Source organism: Protopterus annectens, chromosome 1.part1 (genome assembly GCF_019279795.1).
Source record: "Protopterus annectens isolate FY-2018-M chromosome 1.part1, PAN1.0, whole genome shotgun sequence".
Taxonomy (NCBI): Eukaryota; Metazoa; Chordata; order Ceratodontiformes; family Protopteridae; genus Protopterus; species Protopterus annectens.
The window spans coordinates 1,678,995,961-1,679,018,692 of NC_056726.1; the positions used below are offsets into that span (position 1 = coordinate 1,678,995,961).

General features: G+C 38.0%; 1 protein-coding gene across 1 annotated transcript in view; it reads left to right on the top strand.

Annotated features, from left to right (window-relative positions):
- The window catches only part of LOC122811783 (uromodulin-like), a 449,243-nt gene that overhangs the window by 168,626 nt on the left and 257,885 nt on the right, over positions 1-22,732 (top strand). Inside the window, exon 3 of the mRNA XM_044083847.1 lies at positions 14,934-14,948. Within this exon, the coding sequence (XP_043939782.1) occupies positions 14,934-14,948 (15 nt within the window). The remainder of the gene's footprint in view (positions 1-14,933; positions 14,949-22,732) is intronic.

Below are 22,732 nucleotides of genomic sequence, written 5' to 3' on the forward strand. Positions count from 1 at the left end.
ATTAATGTTCACGTTTGATCATGTGACTGTAACATTCTTATAAAGTAGAATTTATATTGATTTTATCTGATGAAGTCCCACTCACTTGACTTAGGGTTGAAAGCATTTATGTCAATAAGGTATTGCTGTTACCTATACTATCAGAAGCTTGAGTTTCCAGAAACTCAAACTTGATATGGTTGAGACCATATGATTGAGTTTCCAAAAACTCAAAGCTTTTGAATGGAGATCGCAGTATAGTGAGGATCATAGAATTTACCCTTTTCCCCACTGTAGTGCAGTCTCAGAGTTGGTATATATAATATGCAGGGGTTGTGGGGGCACAGGGGTGTTTGTCCCCCTGCAAAAATGCATAAAAATGGTATATTTATTGTTATTTATTGAAGTTCGAGTTTTTGGAAACTCAATCATATTGACTCAACAATATGAATTTCAAGTTTCTGAAGACTCTAGCTTCTGACAGACCCATTTTATATATATATATATATATATATATATATGTATATATATATATATATATATATAATGTGTGTGTATATAAACTCTAGATATAGACAAAGTCAACATCTTCAATACTGACATACAAACATCGAAACTCATGTTCCAAGGATTACCCTGCAGCAGGTTAAACCAACATGTGTGCCCTCATACCCCCTGCCAATTATATGTGCTATCTTCAAGATCGCACAGTCCCCTACCTGGGGATTGTCAACCTTTTGCACGTCACCCATCTGTTTCTGTTGGCCAAATCATGTCGATCAAACAGATGTCAACATTCTGCACATTCAAAGATAACTACCCCTGGTAACTATAAACATCTTCTCTTTAAGTTTGAAAAACTTTTCTAATTACCTCACCAGCTGTATTGACAATGATATTGTTCCACAAGGGCTGAGATTTAGCAAATTCCCCAATGGCATTGACCAAAACAGTGATATTTATCAGTCCCTTAGTCAGATTTTTAACAAAGCTAGTAATAAAGTTCTCCAAACTTTAATAGTCCATAATCGGAAAAGAATGGAGAATTTAATTACAGAAATTAAAGCACTCAATGACTCTATCCTCGGGCATCCCTTTTTCCAAGCTAAGTCTGAATGGATGGGGATTGATGCTGAAGTCTCCAGACATGTAGCTTCCCTTTTCCAGAAAAAGAGAAAGAAGTTAGCCGTGTCTTGGAGCAATATAGGCAGAAAGCTGTCTACTCACTTCATCTCAACAGACATAACAGCTTAAAAACAAGACTCCCACCCTCACAAGTCGCTTGCATTGTTTTCCAAAAGGACAAAACTCTACTTTCAACATTTCCAACAGGATTAAGAACGACACCAGTTTTTTCACCACCACAATGAAGTAACCTCACAAGCCACCAAGCTGAAGGCTCTGTTGAGGCATGAGTAGAATCTCCACTGAAGAAATGATTCATCCTCCCAGGAACAATGCACAAGAGATCAACAACCCTGCACCTCCAGTGAATGTTAATAAACCAAATCATTTTTGATCCCTTGACCTGCTGAACAACAAGGCAACCACAGAGACTCCCAGAAGGAGAGGATGGGGAAGAGGCAGGGATCGGTCTCGAGGACTGAGACGGTTCTAACACATTTAAACTTACCTGCTCCCTCCGCCAAAGACATTTTCAACCTTACGGACTTGCAATTAGATCATCATAGTTGTTCCATTTTAGAAAAAGGTCTCAGTTTTATACCAGCACGAAGAGCATCTGCTACTGATGTTATTACTGATTTAAAATTGTTTTGTAGAAAGCTTAACTTTAAACAAGGCTTTATGTTCAACAATCTAGAGTCTAATAATCTCTGTTTTGGTGCTAGTCAGGTTTCTAGATATCAGCAGAACTTCTTGGTAGACAATGAAGCTACAGTGTTACAAAGTGCTAACTACCATCCTGTTAGGTCACATTATTCTTCTGCTGAAGTTACTAGCCAGACCAGCAGTAGCGAGTCAGATTCAAATAGTGAAGGTCCAGCCCCCCTTAGGAGGAAACGCACTTTTAATCCAACTCTTAACCAGTCCCTCAATATTTTTTCAAGAGTTTCTTAAAAATAAATTAAAGCTGCTCTTAACAAGAAACCACGTTCCAACTGGTTTAATCTCTCCACTCTAGAGAAAAAGTCTCTTCAGGGACTTAAAAATGACCCACATATCTAGATTATGAAGGCAGACAAAGGTGCGGGCATAGTAATTATGGACACCAGCACTTATGTCAGAAAAATGGAAGAAGCCTTATCCAATATGGATAATTACAGAGTAGTTCCCCCAGAAACAGTCACTCAAAATTTCTTGGAAATAAATAAGAATATTTATGAACTATACATGAAGGGACATATCACAGAACAGGAAGTTGATTTCATGTCAGTAAATACTTCTCTTATTGAGAGAATGTTTGGGATTCACATAACACACAAAAAACCCAACCGATCCTCCCTTAGACAGATTGTAAAATCTAAGAAAATGAAAACTGAGTACATTGCAGCACTTCTTGATTTCTTTCTTAACCCGCTAGTACAAAATTCCCAGTTGTGTCTTAAGGACTCCTGGGAATTCCTTAATGCAATCCACAAAAACACATCTTTCACAGGTCAGTGCACTATGGTCACTCTTGATATTGTGGCCCTTTACACTAGCATCCTAGGAGGGTTTAGATTATGTCAGAGATTATCTGGTGAAGCACACCCAAACCCCCCTCCCCACATAGAATTCAAGCTTGTATAAAATTATTGAAACTAGTATTTGAAAATAACTTTTTTCTTTCAATGGCACAATTTATCAGCACCTACAAGGGGTAGCCATGGGTGCCAAAATGGCACCAGCTTATGCCAATTTGGTGCTTAGCTCGTGGGAAGCAGGCATTCTGTCCAGACCTGAAGGTTTCAAATTAGTCTATATAAACATTATATAGATGACATTTTTTTCCTGTGGAGAGGGTCACAAATTGAGTTGGAATTATTTCTCACCAAAGTGAGTCAAAGCATAAGGTTCCTTGACTTCACCCTTTTGGGTATAGGTAATGCAGTTAACTTTCTTGATATTCCCCTTTCCCGAGACCCTGAGACCAGTAAGTTTGCTTCTACAATCCACAGAAAGAGTACCTTTCAGAACAACTATCTGGATTTCACCAGCCAGAACCCTTTATTTATGAAGAGGAATATAGTGAAAGGGCAATTTGTACGGTTAAGCTGCATAGTTAGTGAAGACAGCACGTTTGCTAAAGAAAGCCAATTCCTGAAGCAGCTTTTTGTTGAAAAGCGTTATCCAGAGGCTTTAATTAATCAGATTCTCAAAGAAGTGATGGACAATAGGTGCAGCAGATACCCCCCTATCCTAAAACATGGCTTTATTAACACAAGTCGATCTATTGTCAATGACAACACCAGATTCTCTCTCCCGATCTCCCTAGACTCACAAGTCATAAGAGACATCCTTACTAAGAGCTGGGAGATCATTAGCAGTAGCCACGAACTGGCCAAGGCCCTAAGACCCTCCTCTGTCTTTGGCTACAAGAAAATACAGTCTCTTAAGTCGCTGTTTGACTGTGGGCTCCCCCATAACACTAAAACCTCCACCTCTCCTCCAGGAATGTATTGCTGCAGCAGATGCGTATGGTGCAAATACATAGCCATAGGTGCATCTTTTACTTTGAGATCCCCCAAGTTCAGAATTTCCTTTCAAGAACCCTATGACTGTAACACCCCAATTTAGTTTATTTGATTTTTGTGTTCAATGTGATGCGTTCTACATAGGGAAAAATCATCAGGAGGTTGAGCAATCATGTTAAGGAACACTGTCAGGCATTAAGAAAGGGTGACTTTAAAAATGCATTAGCTGGGCACAATTTGGGTAGCCTTTGGTGCAAGGAATTTAACTTTATTGTATTAGAAAAAATCTAGTTTGTGGGAAGAGTGCAACCCCCAGCTCGAAGTGAAAGAACTCAGATGGCAAATTAAACTGCAAGCAGATGCACCGCCTGGTTTAAGTGGTAATTTAAATTAAAAAGCATTCTAAAATGGAACACGTAGGGCAGGAAAAGGAACCTTAACCATCCAAAGGTGTTTATATCATTTGTAACTGTTAATTTTCTGATGAAGTTCGACTTTTAACATGAATGAACAAAAGCACTCAAATTTTTAAGCTTTGTATGTTTTGAAAGTGATGATTAAAGTTTTCTACTTTAAGTTCTGGTTGTGGTTTGCATTCCTCCAAGTCTGAAAAAGGTTTTCATGTTATTAATATATATATATATATATATATATATATATATATATATACACACACACACACACACACACACACACACACACACACATGTACATATTGTAAAAACTTGTCGTGTTGTAGTTCTCAAATGCTGTTTTTGGTGTCATACTTGGTCTAATGCAGTATATGTCATGTGGAGGATGAGTCAAATGCTGGTTACCAAATGCAGGCAAGTGAGAGTGGGTAACAATGCCAACAATTTTATTTATAACAAAGGTTTCCTCATTGGGACTGAGTGTGTGTGTGTGTGTGTGTGTGTGTGTGTGTGTGTGTGTGTGTGTGTGTGTGTGTGTGTGTGTGTGTGTGTGTGTGTGTGTCTTGTTTCCTTTTGTTAGGGAAAGTTTCTTTAATAACCTAATGCGTACAGTTGGGGTTAGGTTCCGGGGACAAGGTTAGGATTTTTACTGTATTTTCTCTCTCAGCTATAGCACATTTAACTCCTACATTTACAGTATTAGTATTATAACCCATGCACGTATATTGGGTATGTACTAAATAGCATTAACTGCTTGTGTTCTTCCTTTTAATTGGGCAGTGGCTACACCTGTATAATAACTTTGCAAATGAATTGCAGTCTAGTATCGTAGTAACAAAAATATTTTACAGACTCTAGACAAATGATAATATTTATTTTTTAAATGTTCTCGTCAGCAGTTGGTATGTATTTAAATCAGTTTTGGTAGTGCAAGTGATTTAACAGTATTCTTTGGCCTCTTATAAGATAAAGCTGCAATAGATAGAAACATGGTAAACTGGCCTTTGTGTGGCATGGAGGACTAAAGCCCTGACTACATCACAGATGACCTGCTTTCAATAGTGGTTCATGTGCACATAGCAGTTGGTGGGGGTGGGGGTGGGGAGTGAGCATCTGCTGCTGAATCGCCCATATTGGGGGTAAGAAGGTGGCTGAGGCTCGCCACATGGGTGACTTAATGGAAGCACTAGGTGTCTACCTTGTGGAGCTCGAGTCTATTGAGCCTGCAGTGCCATGTACAATTACATTGTGAGCTGAGACATGCTTTCCTGCAAAGGCCAGCCATAGTGGAGCTTGGAAGAGCCACCATTGGTGGCAGGATGTTTATCTAAAGGAATTAATTGATCAAAGTGAACTGGAGAGTGAGAAAGCAGTGTCAAGGGGAGAAATACTGGACAGAATTCAAGAACATGAAATTCAGGAGATAAGGAAAGAAGAACAGAAGTCATATGCACAAATGGTGAAAGAAGAGCGGTGAAAAATGTAGAAGTCAAAAGAAGGCATCAAGTGAGGATAAGTAATAAAACAGAAAAGGAACTAGACAGGTATGAAATGTGGGACAGTATCATTTCATCACTGGGTACTGAACCCAGAGAGATAAGATTAATAAAGAGACTTTTTGTTATATCTTTTTTGAAGAGACACAGTACATGGAAACATTTTTAGAACAATACGAAAAGAAAAAAGATATAAATCAGTGGAACTTGTATATTGTTCAGGCATTCAACAGAGAGGCTAAAAAAGAGATTTTATACAACTTTAAACTGAATTTGAAAGAAATTATTTAAAGGACTACTTAAAAACTATGTGTAGAGATGTTATGGATGTTACAAAAATGCATGACAACACAGGTTTACGGGCTGGGAAACGGGAATGTGGTGTAATATTGACAATGCATAATGATAAAAGTGTACATTTACCAAGTATAATCAATGTAGATGGGAGTAAGGAGATGGTTAGATATTGGGGACAACCAAAGACTTTTTGTATGTGGTAAAGATGACCATTGAATTAACAATTGTGATAAAAGAAAATGTTTTATATGTGACAAAGTTGATCATGAAGCAAAAAAATTACAGCAAAAATGTATAAAATGTGAAAAAATAGGACACTCATGGATGGACTGTAAAGCTGTGGAAAATTGTACACAAGAAACAATGTTAGACCAGGACGAGGAAAATGTTATATTAAATACCACGGAAGAAACACAAAAATAAAAAGAGAATAAGAAAGATGTAAGAATGGATATGAGGGAGTATACGAGTGAAACAAAAGGAAAAGAAAGAGAAATAGAGGAAGAAGATAGCAACTCAACTGATGAAGGAGAAGATAAATGGGTAAATGCGAAAAGCAAAAGAAGCTCTATAGGCAAAAGAGTGAAAGATAGAAAACGTAAGTTTAAAAATGTAGATGTAGGGGAAAGCAAAAAAGAAAAAGGATAAAAATATAACAAAAGTCTTTCCTTATAGTGAGAGTCCTAGCCATTAATGTTAATAGTATAAAGAACCTTCACTAGGAGTATTGGAATGGTGTGGAGAATTAGATATGGACATTATAGCATGAATAGACATAAGAATAGCAACAGAATAACAACAGAAGAAGAAAGAATACAGATTCATGGATTATGGGAAAATAAGGTTATATGGAACTTGGGTAATGTGAAATGTTCAGGTATAGTAATTCTATATAGAGAATGTGTAGATATTTTGGATTATATGATCGTAATGATCGGAAGAATAGTAATATTAGACATAAGATTTAAGAACCAAATTTATAGGGCGATTACACTTCATACATCCACCTTATGAAAACAAACCGAAATAATGTTTAGGAAAATACTTGATGACATGAGTGTGAATATGCAAGTAATAGTAACAGGATACTTTAATTGTGATTTAAAACATAGGAGGAAAGAGGGGGCGGATGTTAACGTTCTATTAAACATGATCAAAATGAGTAAAATGTATTTATGGGAAAATAAGCACTGGGCATATAAAAGAAGTAGTTTAAGAACTGAAATTGGTTGCTTTATAGTATTGGAGAGTTTAAATATACTACATCAAGGGTTTAAAATTACAGGATTTTCAGATCACTTAGCTTTATGGATAGAGATTCAAGAAAAAATAGATTACATAAAAACTATGTAGAGGAATAAAAAAGATTAATGAAGAGAACTAAATCAATATGCAAGGGGCATAATATATCAATTCTGGCTGGATCATATAAATATGAGAGAATTTTATAAAGATTGGACAAATTGGTGGATTAATTTAAAAGAAAAATATAGAAAAGAAGTACCAGCATGGCAGAAGACAAAAAGATTACAAGATAGTGGTAAATATAAATTAGCAATCGGGTTTTTAAAAATATAATAGATAATAGAGAAGAGTTTATAGAAAATGAGAGAATGTTATATGAAACAAATCACGAGAAAAAATGTTCATAGGTTCATAGGTTGGTAGTAGGCTATCGGCCCTAGGGTCTATACAAGCCTAGCCATAACAATTCCCTGGCTATTTCTTCTCACACTATTTACTTCCCTGGACCCCTGTCTAGCAGGGCGACTGACGTAATCCCTGGGGTGAATTTCCTTTCTCCCATCCAGTCATCAAGGTTCCTTTTGAAGATATTTCTTACAAGGAAAAAAAGAAAAAGTAGCATCTTGCCTAAATAAAGGTTAATGAAAAAGTAAGAAATCAAAAAGGAAGTATAGTGAATACACAAAAAGAAATTATATTGTGGATACTTCTACATGTGACACTATAAGAAAAACAAATGGAAGTTGAAAAAATTCTTATTCTGATGTTGCTCAGCAGTGAGAAATCATTTTTTTCTAATGTAAACAATGTACATGGAGCGGGGAGCACCTTTTTTATAGATACTTCTGTTGTTAATGCCTTCACCGATGTGAAAATATGGATGCATGTATGCTATTCATGAAAAAAACAAGACAATATTTCTTTGGTTAATGCCTTCAGTGATGTTTAAAGCCTGGATATGTTTATACTATTGGTAAAAAAATAAGACAATAAAGTAATCTTTGCTGCTTCTATTTTTGATTATTTAATGCTGAGTATTTTTTGTTTGACATGTTACTTTTTCTTTGAGGTGGCAGAGTAAATTGTTTCATTTTATACTAAAGGCTGCTATGGTTGCAATCTTTGCAGCAGTATGAGTCTTCCTGTTCATAGTGCTATATGGTGAAATATGAGTTAGTCTTGTTCAGATGATATACTATTCTAAGGCTGAATAAAAATCAATTAAAATGAGTAATGATGCATGATATTCTCATTAATGGAGCTAATTATTACTTACCAAGGCAAAAAAGAAGGCAGCAGTTATCTTTTTATATGTTTATCTTGTTCATGAACAATAGAACTGAATAGGTTCGTAGACGGTTAATAGGCATTTATTTATTTATTGTTTACTGGGAAAGTCTGACTTGGAAAGAAGCTAGTTTTCAGCAGAGGCCCGGGGAGAAATGCTCCAGATGCATGTCTTTGTAACGTGAGAGGAAATTGGACCACCCAGAGGAAACCCACACCAGTGCAGGGAGGGCATGCAGACTCCACACAGAAAACACCCCTGCTGAGAATCGAGCCAGAGAACCTCTTGCTGTGAGGCAACAACACTACCGCTGCACCACCACAACGTATGCCAGAACATCACTGAGGTCTCTAACCTAATTTTGTAATAACTGTGTCACTGAATGGGTAATTGACTTGCTCAGAGTTACACATTAGGCAAAGGGGAAAAAAATCCTGTACTACAAGAGGCAGGTCATTACCAGCTCAAAGCCTTAACTCTCTGTGCTACCTGCTAGAATTAGTAGAATGAGCCAACAGTGACTAGAATGACTTGTATCCCTTTTGTTATTGTCAAATATAAGAGTAGACGACTTGCATTAACCACTAAGCAAAAACATTATCCTTTACTCGGCTTCTGATACACCGTAACTTTCTTTTAGCAGGCCATTAGTTTCCAAATACCAAAGCGTGTAAAAAGCCATGCTGTTGTGATGATCATAATGCAGCCAGACAGTCATTAATGTTATCACCAGAGATCCGGTATCATGGACTGCAAACATGTAGCAAGACTTGAGGAGATGAGGATAATCATATGTCATTAATCTTTTGTCATATTCACTTAAATTAAAGCATCCATGGCAGATATCCCCAAGAATCCATGCACTGGGAAAATTCCAGGACCTTACGTAGCAGAAGCATCATCCTCAGCTTACAGCTCTAGTAACAATCTGTGTGTCTCCTATCTCTCCCTGCACTTAGTATGATACTAAATTAATGCATATGCTTAATTTTATGGCTTCTAATTTACTCATCCAGAAAGCATTGTTATACCTATTTTCCTCATTTTTCTAGAGAGACTCCTGATTCTGTCCTCTTGTCACTTAAGTTTTACTCATCCAAACTGATACAGGATGTCTCTGCAAATGCTGAATTACAAAGATTTAGAAACAAAAGGCAACAGAGAGAAACAAGACAGAGAGGGGAAGAAGAAATGAAGAAAAGATGAAAAGTCAGGAAAAGAGGGAACAGAAACAAAGAAGGAAGAGAGCAAAAGATGGTAGAAGAGAGAAAGTAAAACCAAGCAAGTAATGAGGAAGGAATGATGAAAGAACAATAAAGCCATGGTAATGGATGAAATAAGGAAAAATGAAATGAGTAATGAAAAAGTAAGATGGGAGAGATTACGAGGGGAGTAGGAGGAAGCAAGTAAGGGAGTACAAATTAATTAAATAATGTCAAAATGAAAAACACAAATGCAGATGTTCCTGAAGGTGTATGCTTCCATAAAGTCAAATGGCTTACTTTACCTTGAGATCATGCAACCTCAGAGTTAGAATATGTAAGAAGGAGGGTCTGAGACTCATCTCCATACATCAAGAGGACATGGGCTTGTCCCTGTAGAAACACTTTAAGAAAAAAAATAGTTTGGCTTTTTCTTTCAGCATTGCTTCAGCTGGTGTCTTTGCATTCTGGGAAATGTCAGAACCATAGTTTATTTGATTAGTTCTCTTTTAGATGCATTGTTTGATGTAAATAACAGTACTTTATTAGCACTGCTCTGTGACAGAGGTATCCAAACTAGGGGGACATGACCATTGTGTAGCATTATCACAGCATTATTTTGTCCTGACAGGAAGTTAGATGGCTTGTGCAGAATAAAACAGATGCTACAAATGCAGACTTAATAATGTAAGTTATTCAGAGAAGTATTATCTCTCAGAAATAATGTTGGATATATTTAATAGTTCGCTAGCTTTCATAAGTACACAAACTCCACAGTAAGCAGTAAAAGCAGCAATATAGGCAACTTAGTACAGATTAACAGCTTCTGGAACTGGAAACAGAATAGCATTAATCTGGGTTTTATTGGATCTAATATTTTAAGTGCATCTCCACTGAATTTACGCTGAGCACAGAGTAGTATCTATAGACATATCATATTAATATAGAAAATACTACTCCCCTCTTTTGTATGCTGAAAATTCCATGGCAGTTTGCAATGTTAGGACAGAAACTATTTGGAAACTGAGACATTATGTTTTGTTCATAGGTGCAACAAAATCAAACAAAGACATTAGATAAAGATGTCATTGTCATTGGAAAGCCTAGGCAAACTAATGTTTATAGGATCATAAGTACCTAGGTATATATTAGGCTAATAACCACATGGGCCTTTTTAAGCCTAGGTTGTTGTTGTTGTTGTGTCTTTTGGCTTTTCCCGGTTAGGGGTCGCTACAGTGGAACTCCGGTCCGCTAATGATTGGCAGTAGATTTTTACATGCCGAGTTGCTAGCCCTGACGCACAACCTTCAATGAAGGTATGCCTATTCACGCATGTCTCCACACAGAAGACGCTCTAGCTGAGAATCAAACAGGACAATGTCTTACTGAGAGGCGACAACGCTACCGCAGCACCCTAAATCTCTGACAAGTTCTGCAACTCTTGGTAAGTGTAAGCAGGGGCTTTGGAGATGAAACCTTTACCAGTAGGAGCTTGGAAGGTGAACCATTTACAGGTTGCCTGTGTCCGGTAGAGATGTCTATTAGGGATGAATTTCTTGTTCCCCATCCAGTTGTCCAAGTTGTACTTGAATTGGCTTAGGGAGGAACTCTGCTTCACATGAATGGGGAACCTGTCCCTGAGAAGGGACAGTCTCTGAGATACATACCTATCTCTCCAACAGGTTGTATTTATATCACAGACAAGGTCTGAGTCTTTAAAATGTGCAGTGCTGATGCTGTTTGTTTTGCGGATACTCAAGAGGTCCATTGGGTGGGATTTGACAGTGCCTTATATGCCATGCATAGATCTCCCATCTCTGCCTGTTAGAGACAGAGTACAGGGATAGGGATTTGAGGTGGTCTGCATAGTATATGTTACTTATGTCCTGTATTCTTTTAGTGAAGAACCTCTGTGGACATTCCAATTGTTGGATTTGCTGTGTTAGGTAAATACCAAAGGGAGCATTGTACTCAATGGTAGGTCTAATGAATGCTGAATATAGTTAAATAATGGTCTCCTCGAACCTAGATGCCATACCTTTGTTTAGAAGTTGCGCAACATAGAATGATTTCCTCATTACTGTAGACGTGTGATGGTCAAAGGCTAGATTACTGTATATGTATCCCCAAGTCCCTGACTACTGGGTTGATTCTAAGGGGTTTGTTGTCAATACGAGTTACCAGGGTGAATGACTTTTGAAGGATATTATTATGCATTTCTTGGCATTTAAATTGTCTGTGTCAGGCCTTCCTGGGGAACATTAGTGTCGGTGGATTCTATGAGTACTCTTAATTTGCAGTCATCTGCAAATTTGGTCAACTCGAGGCGCTTGACATTGGCCTTGACTTCAGGGAAATAAATGCTCAAAAGGAGTGGTCCCAAAATGAATCCCTGAAGGACTCTGCTTGTGACTGGCCTGTTTATAAAGCTGAACTCCCCGATTCTAACTTCCTGGGTGTTGTCTGTGAGCTACATGGCTCTCCACCTGGTGACATAAAGGTTTATATGTAACCTCTTGAGTTTGTCAACAATGCCTACATGGAGTACTGTGTTAAACGCCTTGGTGAGGTCAAGGTAGGCAGTGTGAACCATTTTGCCCTCATGCATTGCTTTGCTGACCTTCTCAAAGAAGTCTGCCAGGCTGAGTGGACATGACCTGCCTTGATGAAACCAAATTGGGTTGGTTCCAGAGTTTGGAGGTTTCTTGTGTCATTACTGATCATGTTTATGATAATTCTTTCCATAGCTCTGCATATGAGACTAGTGAGATTTATGCGTTTGCAGTTTCCAGGGTTTGTAGATGGCCCACCTTTGTGCAGAAGGATGACAGTTGCTGTTCTTCATTCATTAGGCATGAAGCATGTTTGCAGGCTACAGTTAAATAGTGATTCCAGTGGGTCTGATAGGTCATGTTTCATGCTGTTTAGAAGCTGTCATGGGATATTGCCTAGGCCCATTGGTGCGGTATTCTTGGTCTTAGAGAGCATTGAGGACCTGTTCCTTAATGATAGTGGGGGAGTTATATTTGATGGTATTACCTGAGGGGAGCCTGGGGGGACAGGGATAAAGGCAGAGCTGAGTTTGTCTGCCAGTAGGTTTATTGTATGTACTGGCACAGTGTAGGTGACTCCATTAACAATGAGCTCTACACACAATTCTGTATTGCCTTCAAGGTTACAGACATAGCTAAAGAATGTCTTGTGATTGTCCTTGGCCTTGGAGGCCAATGTTACCTCAAATATGTCTTTGGTAGACTTTATTTTTCCTCTGAGTTGTTTGTTTAGTTTGATGAGAGTGCTTTTATCTTGCTGGTTCCTATATCTCCTAAATTTTGCCATGATTTTCTTCATTCTGTTATAGAGCCTATTGATGATGTGATTCTATCAGGATGGCTTGTTTGCTGAGTTAGTTATGTACTTATTCCTGGGGGGGACAGCACACCTGCCTCTGTGCAGCTATTAACATTCTTGTACAGGGTTTCAGTGAGAAGTTCCACATAGCCAGCAGTGTTCTCAGGGTTAATGGGGTTTGAAATATTGCCAGGTTATCACTTAACGGTAGGAAATTAGGGTTAGAGCAATTGCTGAACATTCCATGGTTGGCTGGGGTTCTGGGTTTTAATTTCACTTCAAAGGAGACCATTTTGTGGTCTGACCTTACTAGAGAGCACATTACAGTAGGGGTTGTGTAGCACTCTCCCATATTAGTGAAGACCAGATCCAATATGTTTGCACCCTTGGTTGGTAGTTTGTGTTTACAAAGTTGTTTAGTAAAACCAGGTGACATTCTTGATCTTTCCAGGAATAGGTTTCACTACTATTTAATGTAGTCATTGAGCTAAGTAGGGCTGCATCTCAAACATATTGTTTTGAAAATAGTCTGATGTAAGCTATAGGAATGGATGAACGTGATTACCATTAGTCAAATAATTTTAATAAAGACAACAGGTACACTCCAGAACCAATTTTAGATCAAGTTTTTTGTTTTCTTTGAATTTTTACTTGAGGTTAGTAAGCTTAGCAATCAGATATGGAGCCTGTGCCAGAGTAAAATCTTCCATTTGCTTTCTTTGAGAATGCTACACAGGTGTGTTCACAGAGATGTGCATATACAGAATGAGTATCATCCTCTGAAATTAGTGGTAGGGCTCTTAATGATTCTTAAACAACCCTAACTTTCTCCTGCACCCAAGTCAATTATTCTACTGCTCTGTCTCCCATCCTAACATTGTAAAAAGTGGTTATTGCTAAAACATAAGGAAATATGGCACTGGGATATCCCAATATCCTATAAATTAAATAGTATGCTAGACCCTGAACTCCATTTCCCTTAAATTTTACTGATTTTCTTTTTTGTTTTACACATTAGACATTTTGCACAATGATCCACCCCTGGGCCTCACATATGTACCACATACAGGCTTCTTTTAGTGCTCCATCAGTCCTCTTGAATTCAGAACGCACCTTGATTCTGTATTGCCTCATGATCCATTTCAGAAAAACAGTGTAGGATACAGCAGTGGCATGCTCAGCATTTAGGAAGGGAGGCAGAACAGCAGTAATAGTGCTAAAAAATAGTAATAATATCCAGATGGATTCTGGGAAAATCAAGTGGGCAGAAGAGAAGGAGAGAAGCAGCTGCACAATAGCTAATGCAGCAACTACAAAAACATAGCTAGGATAGGCCAAATGGGGCAGCTAGCCCAGGTGCACTGTGTTAGGGGGGTGTAATTGACAAATGCAAATCAGTCTTTAGTGCATTACCAGCTTTCAGAAATAAATCCCAGTATTGTGTTTGCAGTCAGAACTGAAGTGCTGTAGAAAGCGGTTTGCTACACTGTAAAAGGAGGTTTTTTTTTTAGCTGTTCAATTTAAAGTTTAGGGGGATGTCAAATTAAGGGATTACACCAGAACGCAGAAGAGCTAGCCACACCTCTGAGCAGTTGCTAAGGTTCAGTGGACCATCTGTGTTTTTCTGACAGTTTATCCCTGTGGGCATATGTAAACAAATTTCATGCATATGACTATAACACTTACAGCAACAAATATGTCAGTCTCTACTAACCTTTTTAGTCATGTGATGTCTAAGAATTTTATGAGTGCTAATCTGACAGTACCTTATCAGTGTACAAACAGAAGTAGGTGAATCTTTCCCTGGTGCAGACAAGAGTTTGATTTAAAGAGGTGGCAATTAATACCAACTTTTTTTTTTATTTATTTTTTTTAATAAGCTGAGAATGTACAGTGAACACCGTTTTTTACAAAAAAAAATCAGCAATTTATTATGAAATTGACACACTATCTAGTGTCTACTATGTCATCTATGAAATTCTTGCAATGTTATGTCATTAATTCTCATTTTGTTTGCTTTTTTTCAGCTTCCCAGTGCAATAGTAAGTGAAATTTTTATTTATTTCACCAGTGCAGCATCTGTATGAAATTACTGAATGTGTATGTAACCAGACAAGAGTCAGTTGGCTTTTTGAATATTACCTGGTTGCTTTCGGGCCTTCTCTTTACTGTGTGCTAGCACACCGGAATCTGGAATTCATTTCAAATGTGTGATCTGCAGAAAAGGTAGCATGTCATGGCAGGAAGGCATAAAGCTGGAAAAATAAAAAAGGCAACCTATCCCACTTTGTATACTTATGGATATGAAACTACAATGCTGACATTTCAAGCTATCACTTACCTACCCTCAGAGTCAGAGGATAAGTACATCTTTTACAGCATCTAGAATTACTAAATAAACTGGGAATGGGATTCAACTATCTTTCTTGAGATAATGTTTAAAGGGAAATCTGTACTTGATTTTTCAGATAGAAATTTACATGTGCCTCTTTTGTCCTTTGTAGTTTGTAAAAAAATAAATAGGTATAAGTAACTCCTGCAGCTGTGTATGAGTGAGACCTAACAACTAATCCTACTGTTAGTCCATCTGTTTCACATATCATGCTGTATCTGTTTGTCACTTTCTGTAATTACTAGAAGAAGAAAATTGGCAAATGAGTCCAAGAACAGAGATTCAGGTTTAGGCTCACAGTTTAGCAGATACAAGACTGGGTTCATCTAAACCCCGGAATCATTTGTTATCTCTGTGACTGGCAGGCATGATATGCTGATGATTCAATGGAGGGATTCTTTGTGCCCTGGTACATTATGACATTCATTTTACTGCAGTCATACTTTTCATGAAACAGCCTAACAAATATTAGTTCTTTATTCTCCACTGTTATCTTATCTTGCCATTTAGGGCTGTCTTTTGGCAAATCTGTATATACTCCCCTAAAAATTTCATTATAAAGGCAAGAGAGATTGGATGGCTGAAATTCATTTTATTTTATTTCATTCATTCATTTTTCTGTATACTTGTTAAGCAGGTAAGTGTGCTAGTTCAAAGACCCTTTTCAGAAAACTGGTGCTTTTGGTATCCTTGTATGCTACACCACACAAATGTGCATGCACTGCTCTTCTAGGCAAATGTGCAGTGAATGAAGAGTGACAGAGCCCTCACATCCACAAGGGCAAATTCCCACTAGGAACCCCACTCCATATGAGCTTAAGGTGCTAATGACAAATATACTTCATGAATATTTCCCCTTCCTACACACTAACAAAGGTGAGCAAGTAAAAAATTTAATGTTCTCCACCCTGCTCAGCTCTTCAGCATCAGCAATACAACTTGAATTTGGGTCAAGGGTGGTACAGTCTGTGTTATTCTGTATTTATTAGCATGTTGCAAGTGTTGAATGATGTTATCATGTAGAATTGCAGTGCAGTTTTAATAGTTTATTTTTTTAACAAGCTTAGAGAAAGATATATATTAAATCTGGTCCTCAAAGAACATATCAAATCGGAAGGGTTATGTGAAAGTTTATAAAAGTGAAGATCATAACACAGTTTAAATGAAAACAGAAGGGCACAGATTCCTGTAAGTGGTACACGTCTTTCTTTTCTTACTTTTTTTTTAATTCCTCTTGCCTGTGTAGGTGACAAATTTGCTGGAAATAAAGTATAGTGAGACTGCCCATAAACAAGACTTTTTGGCTGCAGCATATCCACGCTGAAAGTGTCAGTTGTTTCATTGGGAAATAAAACCTTTAAATAGATGTTTTGTATCAGATATCTTCTCACCACCACTACCACCAAAGTAAATGATTCAATGCTGTTACGATGACTGTTGTAATAAATATAAATCTGTGTTGGGATAGTTACCTAGCTGAGAATTTGCTGACAGGTAAACCACTTTCAACACCCAAAAGACTCACTAGATGCTATTTAATACTTGGAGTGGGAATGTTGTAGATAGAACTCATAAAATAGTGATTGTTTGTTAAAAACACTAAGCTAAAGGTAGTACAGACAGTGGGAAGGACAGAAACTTAGGTAGATTTGGAGAGACTATAATAAATTTGAAAAACATATCAGTTAAGGCATGATGTTGAGAAATACGGGGTGTTCATAGGTAAGTACTAAGCAATCTGCTATTTTAAACCTAGACAATTTCTCTTTCAAAGGTTTGAATCAAATTGCTGCAGTCTGTGACTGTCAGGTAAACACCTTAACTATTATACCAACCCTGAACCCTCACAAGAAAAAAAAAAACAAAGGCTCATAATGAGTAGGTATATTTGATAAAAAGTCATTCTTGACTAGACATCCTGCTTGTGTCTGAAGGAGTTGATCATTTCTGTAAGGTAAAAGCACCCAAGAGTAAACGTCATGCATAAAATGAGTCATTTTGTTTTACAGAAATGATATACCAGTGCATAAAATGCATCTGTTTAGCTCCATGTGAAACATTTGTGAAGAGAAGGGTATTCCTGTCACTGCACATATTAGTTTTTTTTTGCCCTGCCAATCATCACTTACCGGTTACCCAATTGGCCCTTTCATTCCCCATCACTATGGCATGGGCTGACTGGGATTTTTTTTTTTTTTTTAATTTTTATGCCCTATCTCCCTTTTGCGCACTCAGCTTGAGAAGGAAAGAGGTATGCAATGAGCTGACCATACTGGTCCCCTCTCGCTCCTTCAAGGGGGTGTACCAACAAACAGTTCTGCCATCCCACCCTCAAACTTAGGTAGTGGCTTCACCAGACTCCATTAGAAATATCTCACCCACCATGTTCTCACACCTGCCTCCATCTCTTCCTTCAAGAGAGACATGCAGGCTACACCTCCTCAATGCCCTCACTTCCTGCCTTGCTCCTCTTGTGCAAGGATTGAATTGAACCCTGATCACGAGGGTCATAGTCAGTGCTCCATTCCTCTACACCACATAGCCAAGCATCACTGTAAATATTCCTGTTGAGATTAAGATTAGCAGTATTGCAATATATTTCATTGTTTTTACCATACTAAAGATTCATTCAAAAGGTGCAGAGAACTGTGATGATACTAATTACAGGAATGGAGGAGATTCATCAAGGTTAATAGGCAGTGCTTGGCATACTGTGATCTAAGAAGAAACAAAGAATAAACAGAGTTTGAAGAAACACGGTTTACTTTATATTTTTATCATACACTACACAAAAACAATAGTTTATTTTATATTACCTGCTTTCATGATTTCAAAAGGTGTTTAGCAAAAAATATTTCATTGATTTCACTTACAGTATTTGCATTTAAATAACACTGTCATTTAGACCCTGCCAATAACCCATAGTTCAATTATTTCCCATTGTAATATGCATCACTTGTAACACTAGAACTGTAAAAAGTGTAAAAATGAAAGTGTGTGTGTGTGTGTGTGTGTGTGTGTGTGTGTGTGTGTGTGTGTGTGTGTGTGTGTGTGTGTAATGAAACAGTAACCCTGCATGCTGTTTTTGAGTATAACCTAGTAGTCATTCCTGTATTTTTATGTGTGGGTTGACAAGCATCTGCATCCAATATGCTGATGCTTTGCTCCTATACTATCTAGTTTTATAGTCTAACTGACATTCCCACTGTCAATGAAGAAAAAGGATAGTTATGCTTGCCTGAGGTGGCCCCATCACGATTAGAATAATCCTTTACAAGGAACTGATTAATGCAGATTCACTGATGTGAGAGTCAGAAAAGCTAACATTTGGATAACAGGGTAGAGAGACTATGGTCTCAGTGAACCATATGATGGTCATATACATCCTATCAAACCCTATAACAAAAGCAAGAAGAAATGGTAGCTGCTGCTGCCAGAGGCACATTATTAAAAATATCAAAGTATATTTCAGGGGGCAGTAAATTACAGATATGATAGTTAATAAGGCAGACACAGTTTTTGTAGATGAGGTACTAAAAATGATTTTCATATTACATGTCAGATAATACCTCTCAATTTTGTAATCCCTGGCACAAGTCTATATAACAAATGTTAGGACATGGTAAGTTATTACATCTGCCAGCAAACCAGCATGCAACATGTTGTTGGGTCTGCTGATGACTATCCAGTCAAGATTACTTCCATGACCAATAGCTTTGTCAGGATGTTTTTTTAAAGTAATAAATTATGTTAAGACATACCTCTCAACTGTATTAAATTCCTTGGTATTTACCGGTTTTGAGTTGCAAATAAAGGGGTGCCACAAATTTCCGAGTAGCCCCATTATAGGTTCATAGGTAGGTACTAGGCTATCTGCCCGAAGTCATTTATAAGCCTAACCAGAATGTGTTGGCTTTCACTGCCCCCTTAGATTAGTTCCTTGTGCCTCTGTCCAGCAGAGCCACTGAAGTGATCCCCGGGGTAAACTTTCTGTTTCCCATCCACTCATCAAGGTTTCTTTTGAAGAGTGTTAGTGAGGAACTCTGCCTAATGTGGAATGGAATCTTGTTCCAAAGCATGGGAAGTCACTGGGATAGGAATCCCTCCAGCACGTCCTATTTATTGTTGTGATGAGGTTTAGATCCCCAGAGCATGTGGCTCGAGGGAATAAGGTTTTCTTTAGGCCGAGCATGTTCATCAATTCTGGGTTGGACATGGCCTTGTATGTCAGGCAGAGATCACCTCTGAGTAGGCGGTATGCAACCGAGTACAGCTGGAGTTTCTCCAGTCGACCTGCATAGGGCATCTGTTTGAAGCCAGTGATCCTCTTGGTGAGGTACTTCTGTAGTCTTTCCAGCTGTTGCAGGTGTCTTGTAAGGTACATCCCACATGGGACATTGTACTCTATGATGGGTCTGATGAGTGATGAGTAGAGGGGTACAATGACCCCTTTTGATCTGGATTCGAACCCTTTTGTGATTAGGTGGACCACGTAGAAGGATTTTTTAACCACTTTGCCAATGTGATTATCAAAGGTGAGATTACTATCTACTTGGGTCCCCAGATCCCTTATTACGTCTTCCGTATTTAGGGGACTACCACCTATGTGGTAGTTTGTGGGTACTTTGATTTTTCCAAAGGGGATGACTATGTACTTTTTGGCATTTAGCTTGAGGCCATGATTTTGACACCAGGTATCCGTCTCAGTGAGACCCTTTTGGAGGATGTCTGTGTCAGCCAGAGAGTCAGTTATAGCCCCACGTCTGCAGTCGTCTGTGAACTTGGTCAGCCATAGTCCTCCTGTGCTTGCCTGTACCTCTGAGAAGTATATGCCGAACAGGAGAGGTCCTAGGGCTGAGAACTCCAATTTTTTTAATTAATTTATTTTTTATTCTTATTTAAATTATGCTAATGTCATCTTAAATCACACAGTGTCATCAATATGCAGGGGTGATGTGCATGATAAACAGCATATTAATAACTTTTTGCGCTGATCCCCTTTGCTGCAGTGACAATGTGTGGGTATAACGGGATGCATTTCTGCAAGTGTCATAGATTATATTTTGCTCTTTGCAGTATCTTTGCAAATTAGGTAAGAAGATAAACTGCTGTATTCATGTATTTTTTTTAGTCTAGTAGAAAACAAATTTTGAAGTAGGACTCTTTAGCTGAAATTTTAAGGGGAGTGTGGGCAACTGGGCGTACAGCTACAGTATGTTGATTGCTTTCTTTGTTTCTACCACTGATGTTTCTTTCATCTCACCTGTTAATGATAAACATTTAGAATAGTGTTTACTGATAAATAAATACAGCATCCACAGTGTGTCAAACTGGTACTGTCCTAAGTATTCATCCTGTGCACTCATGTAGCTGAAAAATCCAAATAGCAGATACTTAGAGAGTAAAATGAATTGGATGTCCCACAGTAATTTGAGTCAAATAACGGTCAATTGTACAGCTGAGTTCAAACCCACCAGGCCACCACCACTGCAGGCGAACTTACTCAGTACCCCACTGAAGACGCACACACACATACACCACAAGGCTGGGGTGTTTAGCAGACTGCCATTCACTAATAATGCGAGCGCTAAATTAACATCAAAATTCACATTTCACTAACCAGGCCTTTGTAAAAAGGTACACTGTTCCTTTAAAAGCAGCAAGTCATGATGAACGGAGCTAGCTAGCCTTCCCTCTCTGTGTGTATTAAATTAAACAAAACCAAAAATTTCACTTTGTGTACTAACTTCCTATTTCATTTTATTTAAGTTTAATTAAAAGTATTAAATTAACTAAGTTCTGCATTGCTGCAGTAGTGAGCAGAGAGAGATGTGACATCCACTCAGGGCCAGCCACGGCAGTATGCAGAAATCAGAATGGATGGCAATTGAAAGTTTACTTTCAATGGCTCAACCTCTTCCAAGTAAGCAAAAGAAAAAATAAAAATGAAATTAAAAACTGTCTGCACACAGCAAAAGTCAATTAGCCATTCAGCTTTTCGGCAATTTGCTGCACTGTCTGCAGCACACCTTTTTTTTCTTAAGCTTAAAATTAAAAATAGTTAATGCTTGGCTTGCAGCTTGCTTACAAAAAAACACAGGGGCTGCATTTAATTAAATATCATGAGCTATGTGAGTTCACAGCTAGAGCTGCAGCATACAAGAATTCTTGTATTGACAAGAAAAGACCAAAGTACGTTGCAGGGAGGCAAACCAGCTTGTATTCATGTTATAAAATAAAAATATAGGGATGATATTTAATGTCTGTACTGCGGATTATGCTTGTAGAATGTATTATAGCCAGCTTGCATTCTTATTATGAAAGTGTAGGGCTGATGTTTGCACTGCAGAGTACGCTTTTGGAATGTGTTATAGTCAGTTTGCATTCTTGTTATGAAATGAAAATGTAGGGTTGATGATTGATGTTTGTAGTGTAGATTGTGCTTGAGGAACATATTGCATATATATTTGATAGAAGCTAATTGCTGGTACTGTGTTACTGCAGCATTTAATCTTTTTAAATGAATTATTCTTCTACAGCTGAAATGGTGCTTTACAGCTGCAAGCTTTTTCAGTGATCCTGCAGAAGGTTTGCTTGATATGATGAGTGAGTTGTTGACTGCTTTCTTCTGGGCAGCTGGGAGTGAGGTAGCAGTACCCACTTGGTGTGTTGTCATGGCATGTGGTGTAAGACTGATAACATGAAGTGGCTTCAGAAGGCCAGAATACTAGATAATGTCATGACATGTCCGGCCTCATGAGTAGGAATGAAAAGAATTATGCTTCTCATTTTGCTTGCAGTATTCCAATCTAATGATCCACGATAGAGTTCATTTATGTCTCAGCAAGGTACATGATTTGAACAAGATGGAACAGACTCAGGAAGAAGGGAAGGGGATAGTTCAGACACAGAGAATGAGAAATAAAACTATCTGCAGAACAATAGTTTGAGGCATTTGTATGCATGATCTGTACATTAAAAAAACAGTGTATAATTCTACATTCAATATGTACATAATTTTGTCCTAATTTTGAGGTTAAAAGTTGGTATCCCACAATTCCATCAGAGTGAGCAGGGTTACATAATTATGCATGTCAATTTTATATTAATCAGCATACAGATTTTTGGCCAATTGTACCTATTCTCATGGGCCTTTGTCCAGATTTTTGATGATTCCAAGTCGAAAGGTTTGGTGCAAGACCATAAAGTGAGCGAGTGGTCGAAAACGTATGAGATCATCACAAGAGTGTATGTCACTTATAAAGTTATGCTCTATGACAAATTCAGTGTTTGTGATAGAAAGCAGCCTCTGCAAAGTCTCATTTGGAGGAATTATGTAGCCACATGGTCCAGGGAAGTTTGCAAGAGCAAATATGTCACATTTATAACAGATCATACCCTGTCTGTGGAGCATAGAACTTGTGAATCCGATGT